The sequence below is a fragment of the Pseudovirgaria hyperparasitica genome (assembly GCF_010093815.1).
Source record: "Pseudovirgaria hyperparasitica strain CBS 121739 unplaced genomic scaffold EJ05scaffold_17, whole genome shotgun sequence".
In the NCBI taxonomy this organism is placed as follows: Eukaryota; Fungi; Ascomycota; class Dothideomycetes; order Acrospermales; family Acrospermaceae; genus Pseudovirgaria; species Pseudovirgaria hyperparasitica.
This window is the reverse complement of record NW_022985565.1, coordinates 87924-104204: the sequence shown is the minus strand read 5'-3', so window position 1 is coordinate 104204 and position 16281 is coordinate 87924. Positions and strand designations below refer to the sequence as shown.

General features: G+C 35.0%; 2 protein-coding genes across 2 annotated transcripts; both read left to right on the top strand.

Moving 5' to 3' along the window:
* Positions 1 to 10272: 10272 nt before the first annotated feature.
* On the top strand, positions 10273 to 11591 carry EJ05DRAFT_479611 (kinase-like protein). Its single transcript, XM_033744708.1, has one exon. The coding sequence runs from the start codon at positions 10294 to 10296 to the stop codon at positions 11263 to 11265; it is 972 nt and encodes a 323-aa protein (XP_033596514.1). The 5' UTR covers positions 10273 to 10293; the 3' UTR covers positions 11266 to 11591.
* Positions 11592 to 12290: 699 nt separating this feature from the next.
* On the top strand, positions 12291 to 16002 carry EJ05DRAFT_456844 (AMP deaminase). Its single transcript, XM_033742510.1, has 4 exons — positions 12291 to 12420; positions 12470 to 14043; positions 14094 to 15214; positions 15282 to 16002. Exons 1-4 carry the CDS (start codon positions 12399 to 12401, stop codon positions 15817 to 15819), a joined length of 3255 nt encoding a protein of 1084 aa, XP_033596513.1. The 5' UTR covers positions 12291 to 12398; the 3' UTR covers positions 15820 to 16002.
* Positions 16003 to 16281: the final 279 nt, after the last annotated feature.

Genomic DNA, 16281 nt, shown 5'->3' with positions numbered 1-16281 from the left:
AGATATATTCTAATTATTAAAGAATTACTTTATAACTATACTAATTCTTAGGTATTTTAATTCTAAGAAGTATATTTAGGTTGAAACTAATATATTAGAATTTATAATTACTAGAATTAGTAGTTAACTATATAAAGATATAAAAGATAAGATATAATAGTATCTAGTTATCTTCTTTTTCTATAAAATAGTAGATATAGAGATATATTATAATATATATAACTAGAAACTACTTATAATTATTAAGAGTTTTAAGTAATAGTAATATTATTTAGAAGATTCTATATATTAGATTAAATTATTATTAGATTATATAAATCTATATTACTTTATATTAACTAAAGTTCTTAATTACTAATAAGTATACTAGGCTAAGTAGATATTAATATTTAACTTTAAAATCGTATATACAGCTAGAAGAGAGAATAAAGCTAATCCTCTATTATAGCGTAAAGATTATAAGAAATTATTATAGAATAATATAGATAGTTAGTATAATTTAGACTATACTATACTATAGATACTATAAGACTAGTTATCTAATAGAATACTAGAAGCTAGAATACTTTTAGTAATTCTCTATAGAAATTAGAGTAGGTATTAAGTAATCTAAATAAATATCTAAGAAACTAAGAAAACCCTTAAAGACTTAATTAAATCTATCTAGAATTCTAATATATTAGTAAAGAAAGTTATAAGTATAAAAGAAAGCGCTATAGATCCGCTATAGTTATTAAGATAAAAATAATAATTAGATATAATATATTTCTAAGACTAACTCTATATACTAGAAGATAGCTTATAGATTAATATTTTAAGGGAATAGTATAATTATATATTAGTAGAATACTTTAGTATTATAAGAATAGTTAATTTAATTTAAAGAATATATAACTAGCTAGATCTTTATAAATATATAAAGAACTATATAGAAATATATAATATTTACTAGTATATAAAAGTATATAGATACTTACTATATAGTAAATTAAGACTATTATCTATACTAAAGAAGATATAGAAGAAATTATTAATAGATTTTATTATAGATCTACCCCTAAGTAAGTATTTTAGATATATTTATAATAGTTTACTTATAGTTCTAGATAGATTTATAAAGATATTATACTATATCTCTATAAGAAAGATAATCTAAGTATTAGATCTTATAGATATACTACTCTATAATATAGTTTAGCTCTATAGTATACTAAATAATATAGTTTTAGATAGAGATCTATAGATAATATCTAAATTTTAGAAGGATTTCTACTATATACTAGGAATTAAGTAGAAACTTAGTATTATATTCTATCTATAAATAGATAGATAGATAGAGTAGTAGAATTAGATAGTTAAGGTATATTTATATATATATTATAACTATAAGTATAATAATTAGATAAGGTTAGTCTATATTATACAATTTATATATAATAATAGCTAATATATATTAATCTATATAAGTCTATTTAAAGTAAACTTTAGTTAGAACTATAAGGCGTAGTTCTTAGAAATATAGTTTAAAGTAGAATAATCTAATATTAAAGTAATAGAGATTATTATAGAACTATTCTAAATATAAAGAAGTATTATAAAGTTACTATAAGATACTATAGATTATAGTAAATTATACTATAATAAGAGTAGAAAACCTATAATCTTTAATATTAGAGATAAAGTTTTACTAAATAGTAAGAATATTTATAGTATTAGACTAAAGAAGAAGCTTAACTATATAATAATAGATCTATATAAGATTACTTATATAATTAATAACAAAAAACTTCTTACACTCTAACGGACTAAACTAGTTAATTCGGGGTAAAACAGCGATTTATATACATTAAATAATAGAGTATACTAAGTATAATAACCTCCGACATATGTGCGTACGTATAGTGTATAATACACGATAATACCGACGTATAGAGATACTATATATATATACTCGAAGACTCTTCGATAACACGAGTATAGACTATATCTAATAAACGCCGACACGCCGACCCCCTTTTATTAGTTAAGGGCTACCCTTAACTAATAACTATAGCGGCCTTAGGTATCGTAATACCCCGGCATATACCGGATATACCCCCACTAGTACGGTAGAAACGGCCATATAGCGACATTAATATGGATAGCTAGACACCTATCTAAAATATAGGAACTAACTAAGGGTGTAAAGCGCTATAGATAACCTAGACCGAGGGGACCCTGAGAGGGGAGACCCTCCTAGATAAAATTAAATACTAGGTAATATATATAGAGAGAGACGCCGAGGAGGGAAAGAAGACCCTCCTTCATGTATTCCGGGACCTTATCCGGAACCTAAGAGAAATCACGGAGAAAGAAAGGAAGTCGCCACGAGAGAAACCTAGTAGTAGACTCAACTAAATAGAAGCCAGCCTACGGAGAATCTAGAAAGAGCTATTCTAAGGTAAGCGCCCTAACACGTGGGCTTAGATTATAATAATACCCGGAGCCACCGTACTAAGGACTACTAGAACCATAGATAGAGCATATAGTATACGTGTCGTAATCTAGGATAAGGACACGCTAGCGTAGGTCTAATAGGCATCCCTAAAGGAAATTATAAATAAGATTAACGAATAGAAAGGAATGTAGTCGAGCGTCGTGGCTACTAAAGTTACGCTAGGTGGGGTAGTACTTACTACTATAATAAATACTACGTAGTAAAACATCTCGCGAGATCCGAACGTGATAGGTAGTATCTTTCCCGGCGCGTCTATTAGGGTAGCTATATACCTAATTATAGTACACGTAGTACCCGTGTAGGGATAGGCTATCGGAGCGGAGGATATTACGTGTATAGAATAATCCAACACGTAAAAATACCTAGGGATTAAGATTATAAAAGCGTAGTAGAAGAACCTATAGGCGATTAAGACGACGGCAAAAAAACACTCTACTATAATTATAGAGCTCTAAGACCCCGCCCTTATATAACGCATTATATAGAAGGGATTCCTAATAGAAGGAGAGCTCCTTATAGCCGAGCTATAGGATAGAGCATAGGTAATAATATAGTGCTTCAACTATTAAGGGTATAGATATACTATATAAAGGTGCTTATAGAAGACTAAGTGCGGATAGTACCGTGGGGACCACGCTATCTAGAAGTGCCCTTATAAACCGCGAGGAGACGGACTAAGAAACAGGGATATAGTATAGTATTTAAACTATAATAGGAAATACCCGTCGTGGTCGTTAACGTATATAAAACGTAAATAGGTCATAGAATACATTCGCATGATAAAAGCGAGAGACACGAGATAGTTATAGAATATAACACCTACCACGAGCCCTTCCTTTATAATACCCCTAACCTCCCCTCTAGAAGGTAGTTAGGCGGGATAGTAGACTATCCTAAAGACGATAGGACAACTAAAAGGTATAGTTAAAGCCGCTACCGCGCGAGGACAGTCGCGCCTCTAAGGAATAAGTATATAGGTATATATACTCCCTAGTATCTAATAAGGGACTAGAATATACTCCGAATTATATAGGTAAATATATAATATAAAAGAGAGAACTAGGCGACGCTCCTCGAAGAGACTAGGGCTATAATACTCGCTATCTAGGAACCCTATAAACACTACTAGACGAGTAAACCAACCATACACCCCGGATACCATACTATACACTCTCTAGGACTAGAAAGATAAGTCCTCTTCTACATTTATAGGTTAATACTACTCTTATTATGGTCGTATACTAAGCGCGATAACCTTAGGATAATACTACACCTATAAATAGATATAGGCCCCCTATATATATATAATATATATAACTAATAATATATACTTATACTAGATAAGATACTCGAGGGTACCACGGAACTAGGGTAACACATCCTCCTAGAAGACTTTAACCTCTACTACTAATAGTAGGGAGGCCTAGCCGTAGTTAGGGAAGAACTTAGAGTAAGGGAACTACGTACCCGCTACCACGACTTTCTATACCTACTTACACCTATGGGATAAGTTATATAGAAAAAATATAAATAGGATAAAGACGGGTCTACGCTTAACCTTACCTTCGCTACGGAGTATATTAGTTACTAGATCTAATACTACCGCCTAGGCTAGGTATAGACGGATTCCGACTATAAATATATAGAAACTATAATAAACGTATATACCCCGAATAAATAACGGGGACGATAGATATAGAAGGACACCGACTAGGAAAAGTACCTAAAGGACCTGGAATCGGCGATTCTAGATCCCTCTATAGTCGATATATCTAACGATCTAGCTATAGACCAGGCCGTATAGATACTCCTATAAATATATTAGAATACGAGAAATAAACACGTACTATACCAAATATACCGGCCCCCGGAAGTAAAGGGGATTCCTTAAGTATAGGAAAGTAGATAAGACGCCCGAAGGCTATATATACACGTATACTATACGAGAATACCCGAGTCGTAGAAAGAATAGAAGGAAGCGATATAATAACGTAATAAAGTCCTCTATAACGAAAGACGTAAATAGTAGCGTATAATTACTAGTTAATAGATATAATATGTAATAGGGCTATGGCGCATAGCGAAATAGGCTAAGGGCGTAGATACTCCGACACCCCCGCTACTTATACCTCCCCTAATATATTAGGGGAGAATATACTCCACGAGCCTTAAGAAAACTAAGGCCCTACGGGAGGCCATGTTCCCTCTCCCGGAACTAGTAGACCTATTAGATATTTACGGCGCCGAATATCTATATATAGTAGATATCCCCGAAGAAGTTACGGAGGAGAATATACTTAATATTATTAAGATACTTCTAAATGATAAAGCACCTAGACCAGATGGAATTCTAAATTAATGTCTAAAAAGCACTATAAAAGCGACCCTACCGCTTATTACTTATATATTCTAAGTATACGTCACGTAGGGGTACCACCCCTAGAGCTTCCGAGTCGCCTATACTATTATACTTCCGAAACTAGGAAAGAGCCCTAACTCCCTAAAGGGATAGAGACTAATCGCCCTTCTCTTCTACCTAGATAAGATACTAGAGGCTATAATAGTAAAGAAGATAAGTACCGCGGTATAGAAATATAATCTCCTCCCTCCGAACCAGAAGGTAAAGGTAGATAGCTCTCTAATAATAGCTATCTAATATATTATTAAAGTCGTCCAGGCCGTATAGAAATAGAGACGGGTAGTATCGCTCCTCTCCCTTAATATGGCCGGAGCGTTTAATAAGGTAAACTATATAAGACTTATTTATAACCTCCGGATAAGACGAATACTAGAATAGATTACACGCTTTATATAGTTATTCCTTATAGGAAGAATAACTTAGATACATATCCCTAGGTACTAGAGCGAATATAAAGAGACGGTATACGGCATCCTATAAGGGAGTACTATCTCTCTAATCCTATTCCTCTTCTTTATAGTAGACCTTCTTTAAGGAATAAAGTATATAGAGGTAGTCGGATACGCCGATAATATATACCTCCTAGCCATTAATAATAATACCAACCGAACGTATAGACGACTAGAATAGAACCACGAGAGGTGCCTCTAGTAGGTAAAACGCCATAGAGCAAAGTTCGCCCTAGAGAAATACTAGCTTATATACTTTATTAATCGTTAAGGGAAATAGGTAACTAGGGAAGGCGAATAACGCCCCCGAATCAACGTATTTAATGAACTACTAGTATAAAGCATGCGCGCGCTCGGAGTTATACTAGATAGTAAGCTTAAATAGGGACCATAAGTGGCATACGCCGTCTCTAGGGCCCTCTAGATAGAAGCCGCCATATAATAGATTATAGTCTCCACGTAGGGAACCGCCCGGGATAAGGCACGCTAGCTATATATATCTATAGTACGACCCGCCTTCACGTACGGACACGAGTACTAGTATACGGCCCTTATATAGACTAGGCGAATAAAGCTCGAATCTATATAGAACCGTATACTCCGTCTTATATTAGGCGTATATAAAGCTACTAACACGGTACTACTACGACGCGAGACAGACGTTATAAGTATATATAACTTCTACTAGATATAGAGGGTAGTATACTTTACTAAATAATAAGTATAGGAACGTATAGAAAACGTAGAATATACTTTCGCCGCGCTACGTGTATAAATTAGCATATATTACCGCGTACTCCTATATATAGGCCGGAATCGAATACGGTATAGGTGCTTAATAGAAGCCGACTCTAGCTAAGTAGTATAAGAAGTCCGAGATAACCTAGACGCTCTCCTAGACTAGTAGAGCCTTTAAGAACTTATAAAAAATATACGGTCGTGGACTTAAGATAAGTAGAAAGAGGCACTCCGTGCCTACTAGACCTCCTAGTAGGATAGGTACCTAGAGTAGATTTAAGGGCTATAGAAGGAACTGAGTAAATAGATATATAAAGGGCTAACGAAAGCCTAAGTATCTATACTTATCTAAGCCCGAACGGGCGCCATGGGACTTCTATACTATCTCTATAAGAGAGGTGTTCCTAATGTGTCTCTATAGTATAAGGCGTACGGCCGGAGAGGTATAATATGCTACTATCTAGCTATATACCCTAACCTCTATATATAACGGTAATAGCTTATCTACGTTACGAAGACTTTAGATATCGTATAATAGCTTAATAAGTACCCTAAGAACGTCTCCTAATAGATACTTATATATCTACTACTCCTCTAGTACTAGTAGACCCGGAAATATATACTAGAAGAGACCCGGTATACGCCGGTAATAACCCGATATATACTAGAAGAACCCCGGGAGAACCCTAATTATTAGTTAAGGGTAGCCCTTAACTAATAACCTCCGTACCTACACGTGCTACCTAAGGGCAAAATAACGGTAATATAGGCTATAGGCTAATAGGCGTACCCTATAGCTATATACTTAAGACGAAATAGAGGTTTAACGAGATGTAGTTATAGACATAAGGAAGTTTTTCCCTATGGGGTTTCTTCTTATATAGTGGCTTAGACTAGAGGAGGCATAGGCCTGTAGAGTACTACTCTACCTAGTTATATAATATTATTATTATTATTATTATATAATTAATAACTAGGCGTATAAGTTAAAACTCCCTTCTATATTAAAGATATATAATATATTCTATATTACGCTTCTTAAGCTATTTTATATCTTATTATTACTAGATTATTCTAAATAGATACTATATAAAATACTTATATAAGAAGGTACGGATATCTATAAAGTTAAGTAGATACTTAGCTAATAATATACTAAAGATAGTATATAGCTATATAAAATTTATTAGAAAGAATATAATTCTAATAAAGATACTTAGAAATCTATAATAAATATTAGTAAAGTAGTAATACTAGTATATAAGTAGTAATTAGTAAAGGAAGCCGCGGAATTATAGAGAATTATACTAAAGTATAATAATTTAATATTTTTTAGTATAGTTTAGTACTAAGAACGGCTATCTAAAAGAAAGAAGATAAAAGAGATATAGATCTTTAAAATATTCTAAGGAATTAAGGAACTTCCTTAGAAAGTTTAAACTTAGAACTCCCTTAGAGAGTTTAAACTTAGAACTTTAAAGAATTTAACTAAAAAAGAGATTTAGAAAAATAATTTACTAAGAGAAATAGATATAGAAAATTAGTACTAATTAGTATAGATTAGTATAGATTACTAAAGAGATTAAAGAAGTTATTATTAAAGAAAGATAAAATTAAGAAAACTAAAAGAAAATATAAAGATCTATATAAATCTATATAAACTTATACTAATCTATCTAGAAAAAGTAAGATTACTTTAAAATTAAAACTAAAAACTAAAAATACTAGATAAAAGAAATATATTAGTACTAATTAGTATAGATCTAAACTAATTAAGTTAGAGTAGAAGTAGAAGAACTAATTACTATAATAATTATATCTAATTTCTTCTACTAATTTTTATTTAGTATAGTATAGAGCTTTATAATATAGGTCTCTAGTCTTTTATTCTAATGCTATAAACTCTATATAGCGCGTTTTATAGCTATAAATTCCTCTATAGAAATCTATAGAGTAGTAGAAACTAGGATAGAGAGAGATGGACTAGTATAGATATACTAAGAATTATATAAATTAGTAAAAAGATTTAATAATTAGTATAGAACTATATATCTTTAGTATAGAAACTTCTAGATTAGAGCTATCTTCTCTAAATTTATAGCTCTTAGATATATATAAGAAATAAATCTTAGTCTTTTTATTAGAATCTTTTCTAGGAATTTTAATATTACTAGTATATAGAAAGAAGTCTAAAGTAGTAGAGATTTTAGTATTATTATAGAGATTAATATATATTAGTAAGAATCTATAATAATTTAAGAAAAATAATATTATCTAGTAATTATAGTAATAATAGCTATAGTAGATTCTAATAAAACTTTATAGATTATATTAGAATTATACTTCTAGATATACTTCTTACTATAGATATATAACTTATAGAAAGCCTTCTCTAAGGTATTATAATTAGTAGTACTATACTTCTTATTAGTAGAGGTTACTAGAGGTCTAGTAGTAATCTATACTAATATAGGTAAATCTATATAAAGTTTTTTAAACTTATTTAAATACCTATAAATAATAATACTTCTTAGTTATATAAATACTATAAGTTATAGAATTAGTACTACTATAAGTAGTATATAATAGAAAGTAATAACTATAATAATATATAGCTAGATTATTAGAGCCTAGCCTAGATTAGAGTAGATTAATAGCTTTTAATATATTAGTAATATATATAAGATAAGGATTATTTAAAGGTATCTATTTCTATACTAATTACTTCTAAGTATTAAGGTTTTAGAAAACTATATTATAATTATTACTAATTTATATAGATTCTTATAGATTATTATTATTATTAGCTATGTATATTATAAAAGTTAGTAAGCTATATAAATTATAGTAAATTATAGTAAATCTATATAAATCTATATCTATAAGAATTAGATAATATATCTAATAATCTAAAAAACTCTATAATAAGTTATAAAGTTTTTTAAGAAAAGGAATATTTCTAAGAAAAGATTTTAATATAGATAGTATCTAGACTTATCTAATTATATTATATAATATACTAGGTCTAATTAGATAATTCTATCTATATAAGAATTTAGAATAGATAAAATCTAGTTTATTAGAAAAATACTTATATAAATCTTAGATTAGCTAGTATTTATATATATTTAAGATAAAGTATAGAGAATAATTAAGGTCTTATAGAACTTAGAATATAGATATAGAGATAGATAATAATCTAGATTACTAGGGGTAGCTTCCTAAAAGAAAGGGGATAATTATTAGAATCTAGTCTTAGATATAATTATATCTATATATATCTTAGCTAACTTAGTTAGAAGGTAGTATAATAGATAGTAAATAGTTATATACTAAATAGATTAGCATCTCTTTATATATATACTCTTAGATTTCTACTAAAAGGGTTTAGTAGTAATTTATTCTATAATAGAATATACTATATTATTCTATCTAACTATACTACTATCTAATAACTCTATTCTTATAGATAGAACTAGAATAGAGGTATTATATAATCTTACTTAAACTATATAATTAAGCTATAATCTATATAGATTTATCTCTACTTCTTAAAGTTAAATTATAATATATCTTAATCTACTATTATAGTAATATCTTAGTTATATCTATTATAATATATATATACTCTTTAATTACTACTAAGAGAGTTTAGTAGTAACTTATTCTATAATAGAATATACTCTATTATTCTATTTAGCTATACTACTATCTATCTACTCTATTCTTATATTACTAACTTCTATTAGATTCTTATATATATATATATAGATTTATCTAATTTAAACTAGTAGTATATATATATAATTATATTATATTATATAAGTCTAGCTATTATCTATATATAGATCTTTTCTTTAATAATTTTCTTTTCTTTAAGAGATTCTATAACTTATTATTAAACTCTTTAGATCTCTTAGACTAGATATATATCTAGTTTTCTAAGAGTATAGCTTTATACTAATCTACTCTAATCTTTATATCTTTATAAATTATTTTTATAATAGTATATAGTTAATAATAATTAGCTAGAACCTATAAGAATAGAGTAGGTAGATAGTAGCATTGACGCCCCACGGAACCTTTCGGGTCCGGATCAAAGCTTTGCCGGCCCCGGCTACCGATTGTCACGGAATCGACCTCCAAATATCTCGTGGTTTTACTGCCTTCATCGGCGGAATCAGTCAATCATGCTAAGGTACATCAGTTGCACAGCTTCTCGACTTGACCGAGCCACGTCCATTATTTGCATTCTACTTTGCTGCTTCACACGAAAGCGCAGCTGGAAGGACCTTGGGCAGGATTCTGAGAGATTCAAGACTGTCTCAAATCACTGCGAGCCCGACGAAACCAATGAACACCCCTCCCACGAACACCCCTCCGAAGAACAATCCTCCAGCGAACAGTATCCTAATGAACTGAAGGAGATCAGCCTGAACCTAAATATGCTACGATACCTAGCTGCTGGAAAGGCCAGTGTCGTATACAGCGTTGATGAAGCCCGCGTCTACAAAGAGTTTCACTTGCGTGAGTCTGAGCAAATCGAATGTCAAGCATATGGTCTTCTCGCTCCACATCCGACCATTGCAAAGCTCATTCAGCCATGGCAAGACGGTATCATTCTTGAACGAGGTACTACCCTCAGAGAATTATGCCAATCCGGCAGTAATATATCGCTGAGCACGAAGCTTGAGTGGCTGATTCGCGCCGCGGCCGGTTATAGACATGTTCACGATTGCGGAATTGTCCATTGCGATGTGGGATGTAATAATTTGATATTAACCAGTGAGGGCGTCAAGTTAATTGATTTTGAAGGTTGTAGCCTTAATGGTGACTCAGCCGGTTCTTGCTATGAATGGTTTAGTTATAAACCGGCTCAGCCCCAAACCAGTCGCGCTACAGACATATTTGCGTTTGGCTGTATAATCTACGAGATAGTTGTGGGTAAGCCGCCGTATTCGGAGTACATGTATATGGAAGGAGCTGGTCAAATTGTCGGACAACTCTACGCACGCGGGAGATTTCCCGAGACTAACAATTTACCACTAAGTGTTTTAATGCAGAAATGCTGGCGTGGCGAGATTGAATCAATGGACTGTATTATCGAAACCTTAGAGAAAGAGATGCAAGATATTTCGCCGCAAAAGAAACGGGTTGGATAGTTCTATTGAGGTACCGATTCCAATTTCATGAGCCGTGTACATCCACCTACTCGACATTTGTTCCTAGAGATTTGAAGTAGAAGTTAGCAAAACTTGCCCACTTAACATGCCAAATTTCCACAGTACTTCCAGAATCACGACAGGCGTGACAGGGCCCTCGTCGCTGGGAATGTAATATGTCCTTGGTGGGATCGTGTTCAGGTTCCGGACATGGAGCTCCTGGCTTTGGCGAGGTCGCGCAACGATGCCTCGGACGAGTCTCCTCCTTATGCTGAGGTAGCCTTTGACATGCTTCGTAAACAGCTAATGTTCTACCGTATGTGCACATTACTCGGAGGGAGGAGAGAGAGTTAGTACTAGCAGATTTGATAATACGAGTTGGGAGAACTTGGCCAAAGGAGGAATGATAACAATTCTAAGACGCGTCCGCAATCAGGTATATGAAGCTGCGATGACTAACGGAAATCTCACGCATACATCATGTGGCTAACGATAATTGGTCGCAAGGAATAGGCAACAGCTACTTGCCCCACTTGCCCCATCGGTCTCTGCTCCGTATGTTCTAATAGTATATAGGGTCCTTTAGACATCTAGGGCATATAGCTTATTAATTAGTTACTACGATTATAGCTTATAGTATATAATATTATAATATTTAAGAGACTTAATATAAAAACTTCTATAGAATAATAATAATAATTAACTTAAAACTCTTATATAGAGTAGAGAGTAACCTTTTAAGGTCTATCTAAGATAATAGTAGTAATTAAAGAAAGTCTTTCTTATTATTTTACTAATATCTAATATCTCTATCTTTTACTATTATTAATTAGAACTAATAATTATAAAAGAGTTAATTTATAAAATATTATAATTTTATAAAGAATATATATAATTATAGTTTTATTTACTAAGGTAGAGAAGACCTATTACTATACTAAGATTATTACTATTATATATATTATAATAGCGAGATCGAAGTATATATAGCGAGCTGTACCTAGCCGCACACGGCTAGAGAGAATGGGCCATCTAAGATTACCCGCCGCCTAGACCGTTACTTTACCCCGAAGTTCTTCGTGAGCAGCAACATCGTGGTTATTAATATCGTGAGCACTTTACTAACGTACTCAATGCCTCTAGACCAGATTCCAGGTGAGTTTAATGGTCATTCTCGCATTGCAACCCTAAGATACAGATTCAGTGTCTGGTGTGCTCTCAGCCGACGACTCGCCGCATCTCCAACGGGCAAACAGCGCTATCGACGACGGCCCTCTCTTCGACGATGACCTTGACCGCTATGAATCTACTGCTCACAGCGGGTCTCAGGCATACGACAGCGACCGCTACTTTGATCATGGTACTCTTGAGGATGACGTAAGAGCTGCAAAACCGGATGACGATGAATCTGGATCCATAGTAGACGAACATTCCAAGACAATTTTGCTACCTCGCGACAAACGATTCAAAACTGCCCTATATGATCACATGTCAGAGAAACAGGTGGGACATGCCGAAGCAAAGCTCTTCTATCAGCGTCATCGACTGGAAAGTCAATATACAGGTGGTAGTGCTTGGTCGCAAGACGGGACGAGTCCCGTCATTCGCGCAAAGACGTTCCCAGCTAATTGTGGCGATGATCACGGTCATGCAGACAGCCTCAGATCTCAGCCAAGCACACAAAGCTTAGCACATAGTGTCTCGAATTATAGATCTGCATTGCCGTTAGACGTTGCCAGGAGTGACCGATTCGGTATCGATGTTCAAGCAGGTGGTGTCGATTCCACTCTTGACGGCCCTTCTGGACGTTCGCTATGGCACGAGAATGGACCATCGATACGTGTAGAAGCCCACGCTCGCGACCATGCTCATCATTCAGCACTCCCTCACGAGCACAAGCTAATGCTGGGCACTGAGGGTATCCACGGCGCAGGTGCTGGTGTAGGTATCGGCAATGGTCCCTTGGGCTTCGCCAGTGATGACTCCACTGTTACTGCCGAATTGAGTCAAGTGTTCACGAACATTCAGCAAGTCCTTGATCTCCGTCATAAGTACATGAGATTGTCTCTACAGCGCTCATTCGACAATCCAAAGGATGACCCAGGTTGGCAAATCTATCCACCCCACCCAGAACCCGTGTGGGATGGTGTCAAAGGACGGTCGGGAACCAATGCGTTGAATAGCATGTCGAACAGCGTGAGTCTAGACGAGCCACAGAAGTCAAAGCCTTCAAGAAAAATAGGCTTTGACATTGGTGAAGATTTCGAATTAGAAGACTGCAAGCCATTTCCAGGCCCATCAGAGATGATGTTCCGTATGGATGCAGGCAGCGTCTACCAAGTATACGAGAATTCGAAGTCAGCAGAACTCGATAGCCCAATCATACACATACCAACTTTGCGCGAATACTACATGGATCTCGATCAAATTCTGCATATATCCTCTGAGGGCGCGAACAAAAGCTACGCTTATCGTCGCCTTTCGTACCTGGAAGGCAAATTTCACTTATACTCGCTCGTGAACGAATATCAGGAGGTTGCAGACAGCAAGAAAGTACCACACAGAGACTTTTATAACGTCCGAAAAGTTGATACCCATGTCCATCACTCCGCTTGCATGAATCAGAAACATCTGCTTCGCTTTATTAAATCAAAAATGAAGAAATCTCCAGATGAGATCGTGCTACACAGAGACGGGAAGCACCTCACTCTCAAAGAAGTGTTTGAAAGTATAAACTTGACTGCGTATGATCTTAGCATTGATACTTTGGACATGCATGTATGTTGCCGTTCACTCGCTAAGACGCGTTATATTGCTAAACTCAGCAGGCACATACGGACAGCTTCCACCGTTTTGATAAATTCAATCTTAAGTACAACCCTATTGGTGAATCACGTCTGCGTACCATCTTCCTAAAAACGGATAATCTGATCAAAGGACGTTATCTCGCCGAGATCACCAAGGAGGTCATATCAGATTTGGAGGCAAGTAAGTATCAGATGGTTGAATGGCGCATTTCAATCTACGGCCGTGCGCCAGACGAGTGGGACAAGCTTGCGGCTTGGGTTGTCGATAACAAGTTGTTCTCCCCCAATGTGCGTTGGCTGATACAAATCCCGCGGCTCTACGACGTGTACAAATCGACTAGATTGATGGAGGACTTCCAACAAGTCATTGTGAACATCTTTAAGCCTCTCTTCGAAGTCACCAAGGAGCCAGAAAGTCACCCTAAACTACATATATTCCTGCAGCGTGTAATCGGCTTCGACAGTGTTGACGATGAAAGCAAACCTGAGCGTCGACTTTACAAGAAGTTTCCAGCGCCATCAGAGTGGAATACCAGCCAGAATCCACCATACAGTTATTGGATCTATTTCCTTTTCGCGAATATCGCATCGCTCAATGTTTGGCGGAAGCAGAGAGGGTTCAATACTTTCCTGTTACGACCGCACTGTGGAGAAGCTGGCGATACAGACCATTTGGCAGCAGCTACCATATGCTGTCATAGCATCAGCCATGGCCTTCTGCTCAGAAAAGTACCTTTTTTGCAATACATATTCTATCTGGATCAAATTGGGATCGCCATGTCTCCCCTCAGTAACAATGCTCTATTCCTTGCGTATGAAAGGAATCCTTTTCACTCATACTTCAAAAGGGGACTCAACGTGTCTCTATCTACGGATGACCCTCTTCAGTTCGCTTTCACGAAGGAGCCTTTGATCGAAGAATACTCCGTCGCAGCCCAGATCTATAAGTTGAGTGCTGTTGATATGTGCGAGTTGGCAAAGCACTCAGTTGAACAGAGTGGTTTTGAGCACATCATCAAGCAACGCTGGTTGGGCAGCAACTATCATCTTCCAGGGGTACTTGGTAATGATGTTGCGAAAGTGAATGTCCCTCAGATACGCGAAGCCTACCGGCACGAAACTTTGATGCAGGAGTTTGCGATGTATGTGCTACCACAAATGGCCATAATCTTCACAGAATCGCTTGAGATGTCAGCTGACTCGTTCTAGGATCAATCGATACAGCATACACAAGAGCGACACCCTCACAGCAGCCGCGCTACCTCAGTCCCCTCCTCTCAGCCAGACGCCACAATCACCCACTATCTCGATGCATAACAATCCTTCCGCAAATGTCCCGGCTGATAGTTCACTATCACAATTCGTCAATCTACCCCCAAGCTCATACAATGCTCCCCTTGCCCAGGTGCAAGCTGCACGCATGAATCATACTATACCTTTGGCTGAAGTTCACAATACTACAAACTCGCCGAAGTCTCCACAGAGCGCTACCTATCAGCACAACCGCCTTGATCGTTCATCGACAGTGGTCTTACCCACGCTATCATCGGACATCGGTATGCCTGTCCCGTCTCGTTTGGACGGCACTGAGCCACGCATGTTTCCAGGTGTGGTAAGCAGGCATCGCAAGAGTAGCGCACAACAAACTTCCAGTGGAGCACTACCCAATCGAGATGGAGACTGCCATGGTGCTATAACTTCTCCGAACGGGTCTCTGGACGACGAATGTGTCGTTCCAGACGACTAGGCCCTATGATGACCCGAATCCCTGCCTGGTATTACCGCTTTTCGTCATTTGGGTGGGCAATTATCCCCTCCTATGTCCTGTAGTATAAAAGGTATAGTTTAGTCTATTAAATGTACTTAATAGATTACTAGTCTACGAGAATATATAGAAATGTAAATAAGTACTTATATACTAATATAGTCTTTATAAGTATAATAATATTATTATTATTATATAACTAGATAGAGTAGTACTCTATAGATATATATCTTCTCTAGTCTAAGCTACTATATAAGAAGAAACCTAAGAGAGAAAACTCCCTTCTCTTTATAACTATATCTTATTAAGTCTTTATATCTTCTTAAGTATATAGCTATAGAGTATATCTATAATAATAATAATAATAATAATAATAATAATAATAATAATAATAATAATAATAATAATAATAATAATAATAATAATAATAATAATAATAATAAT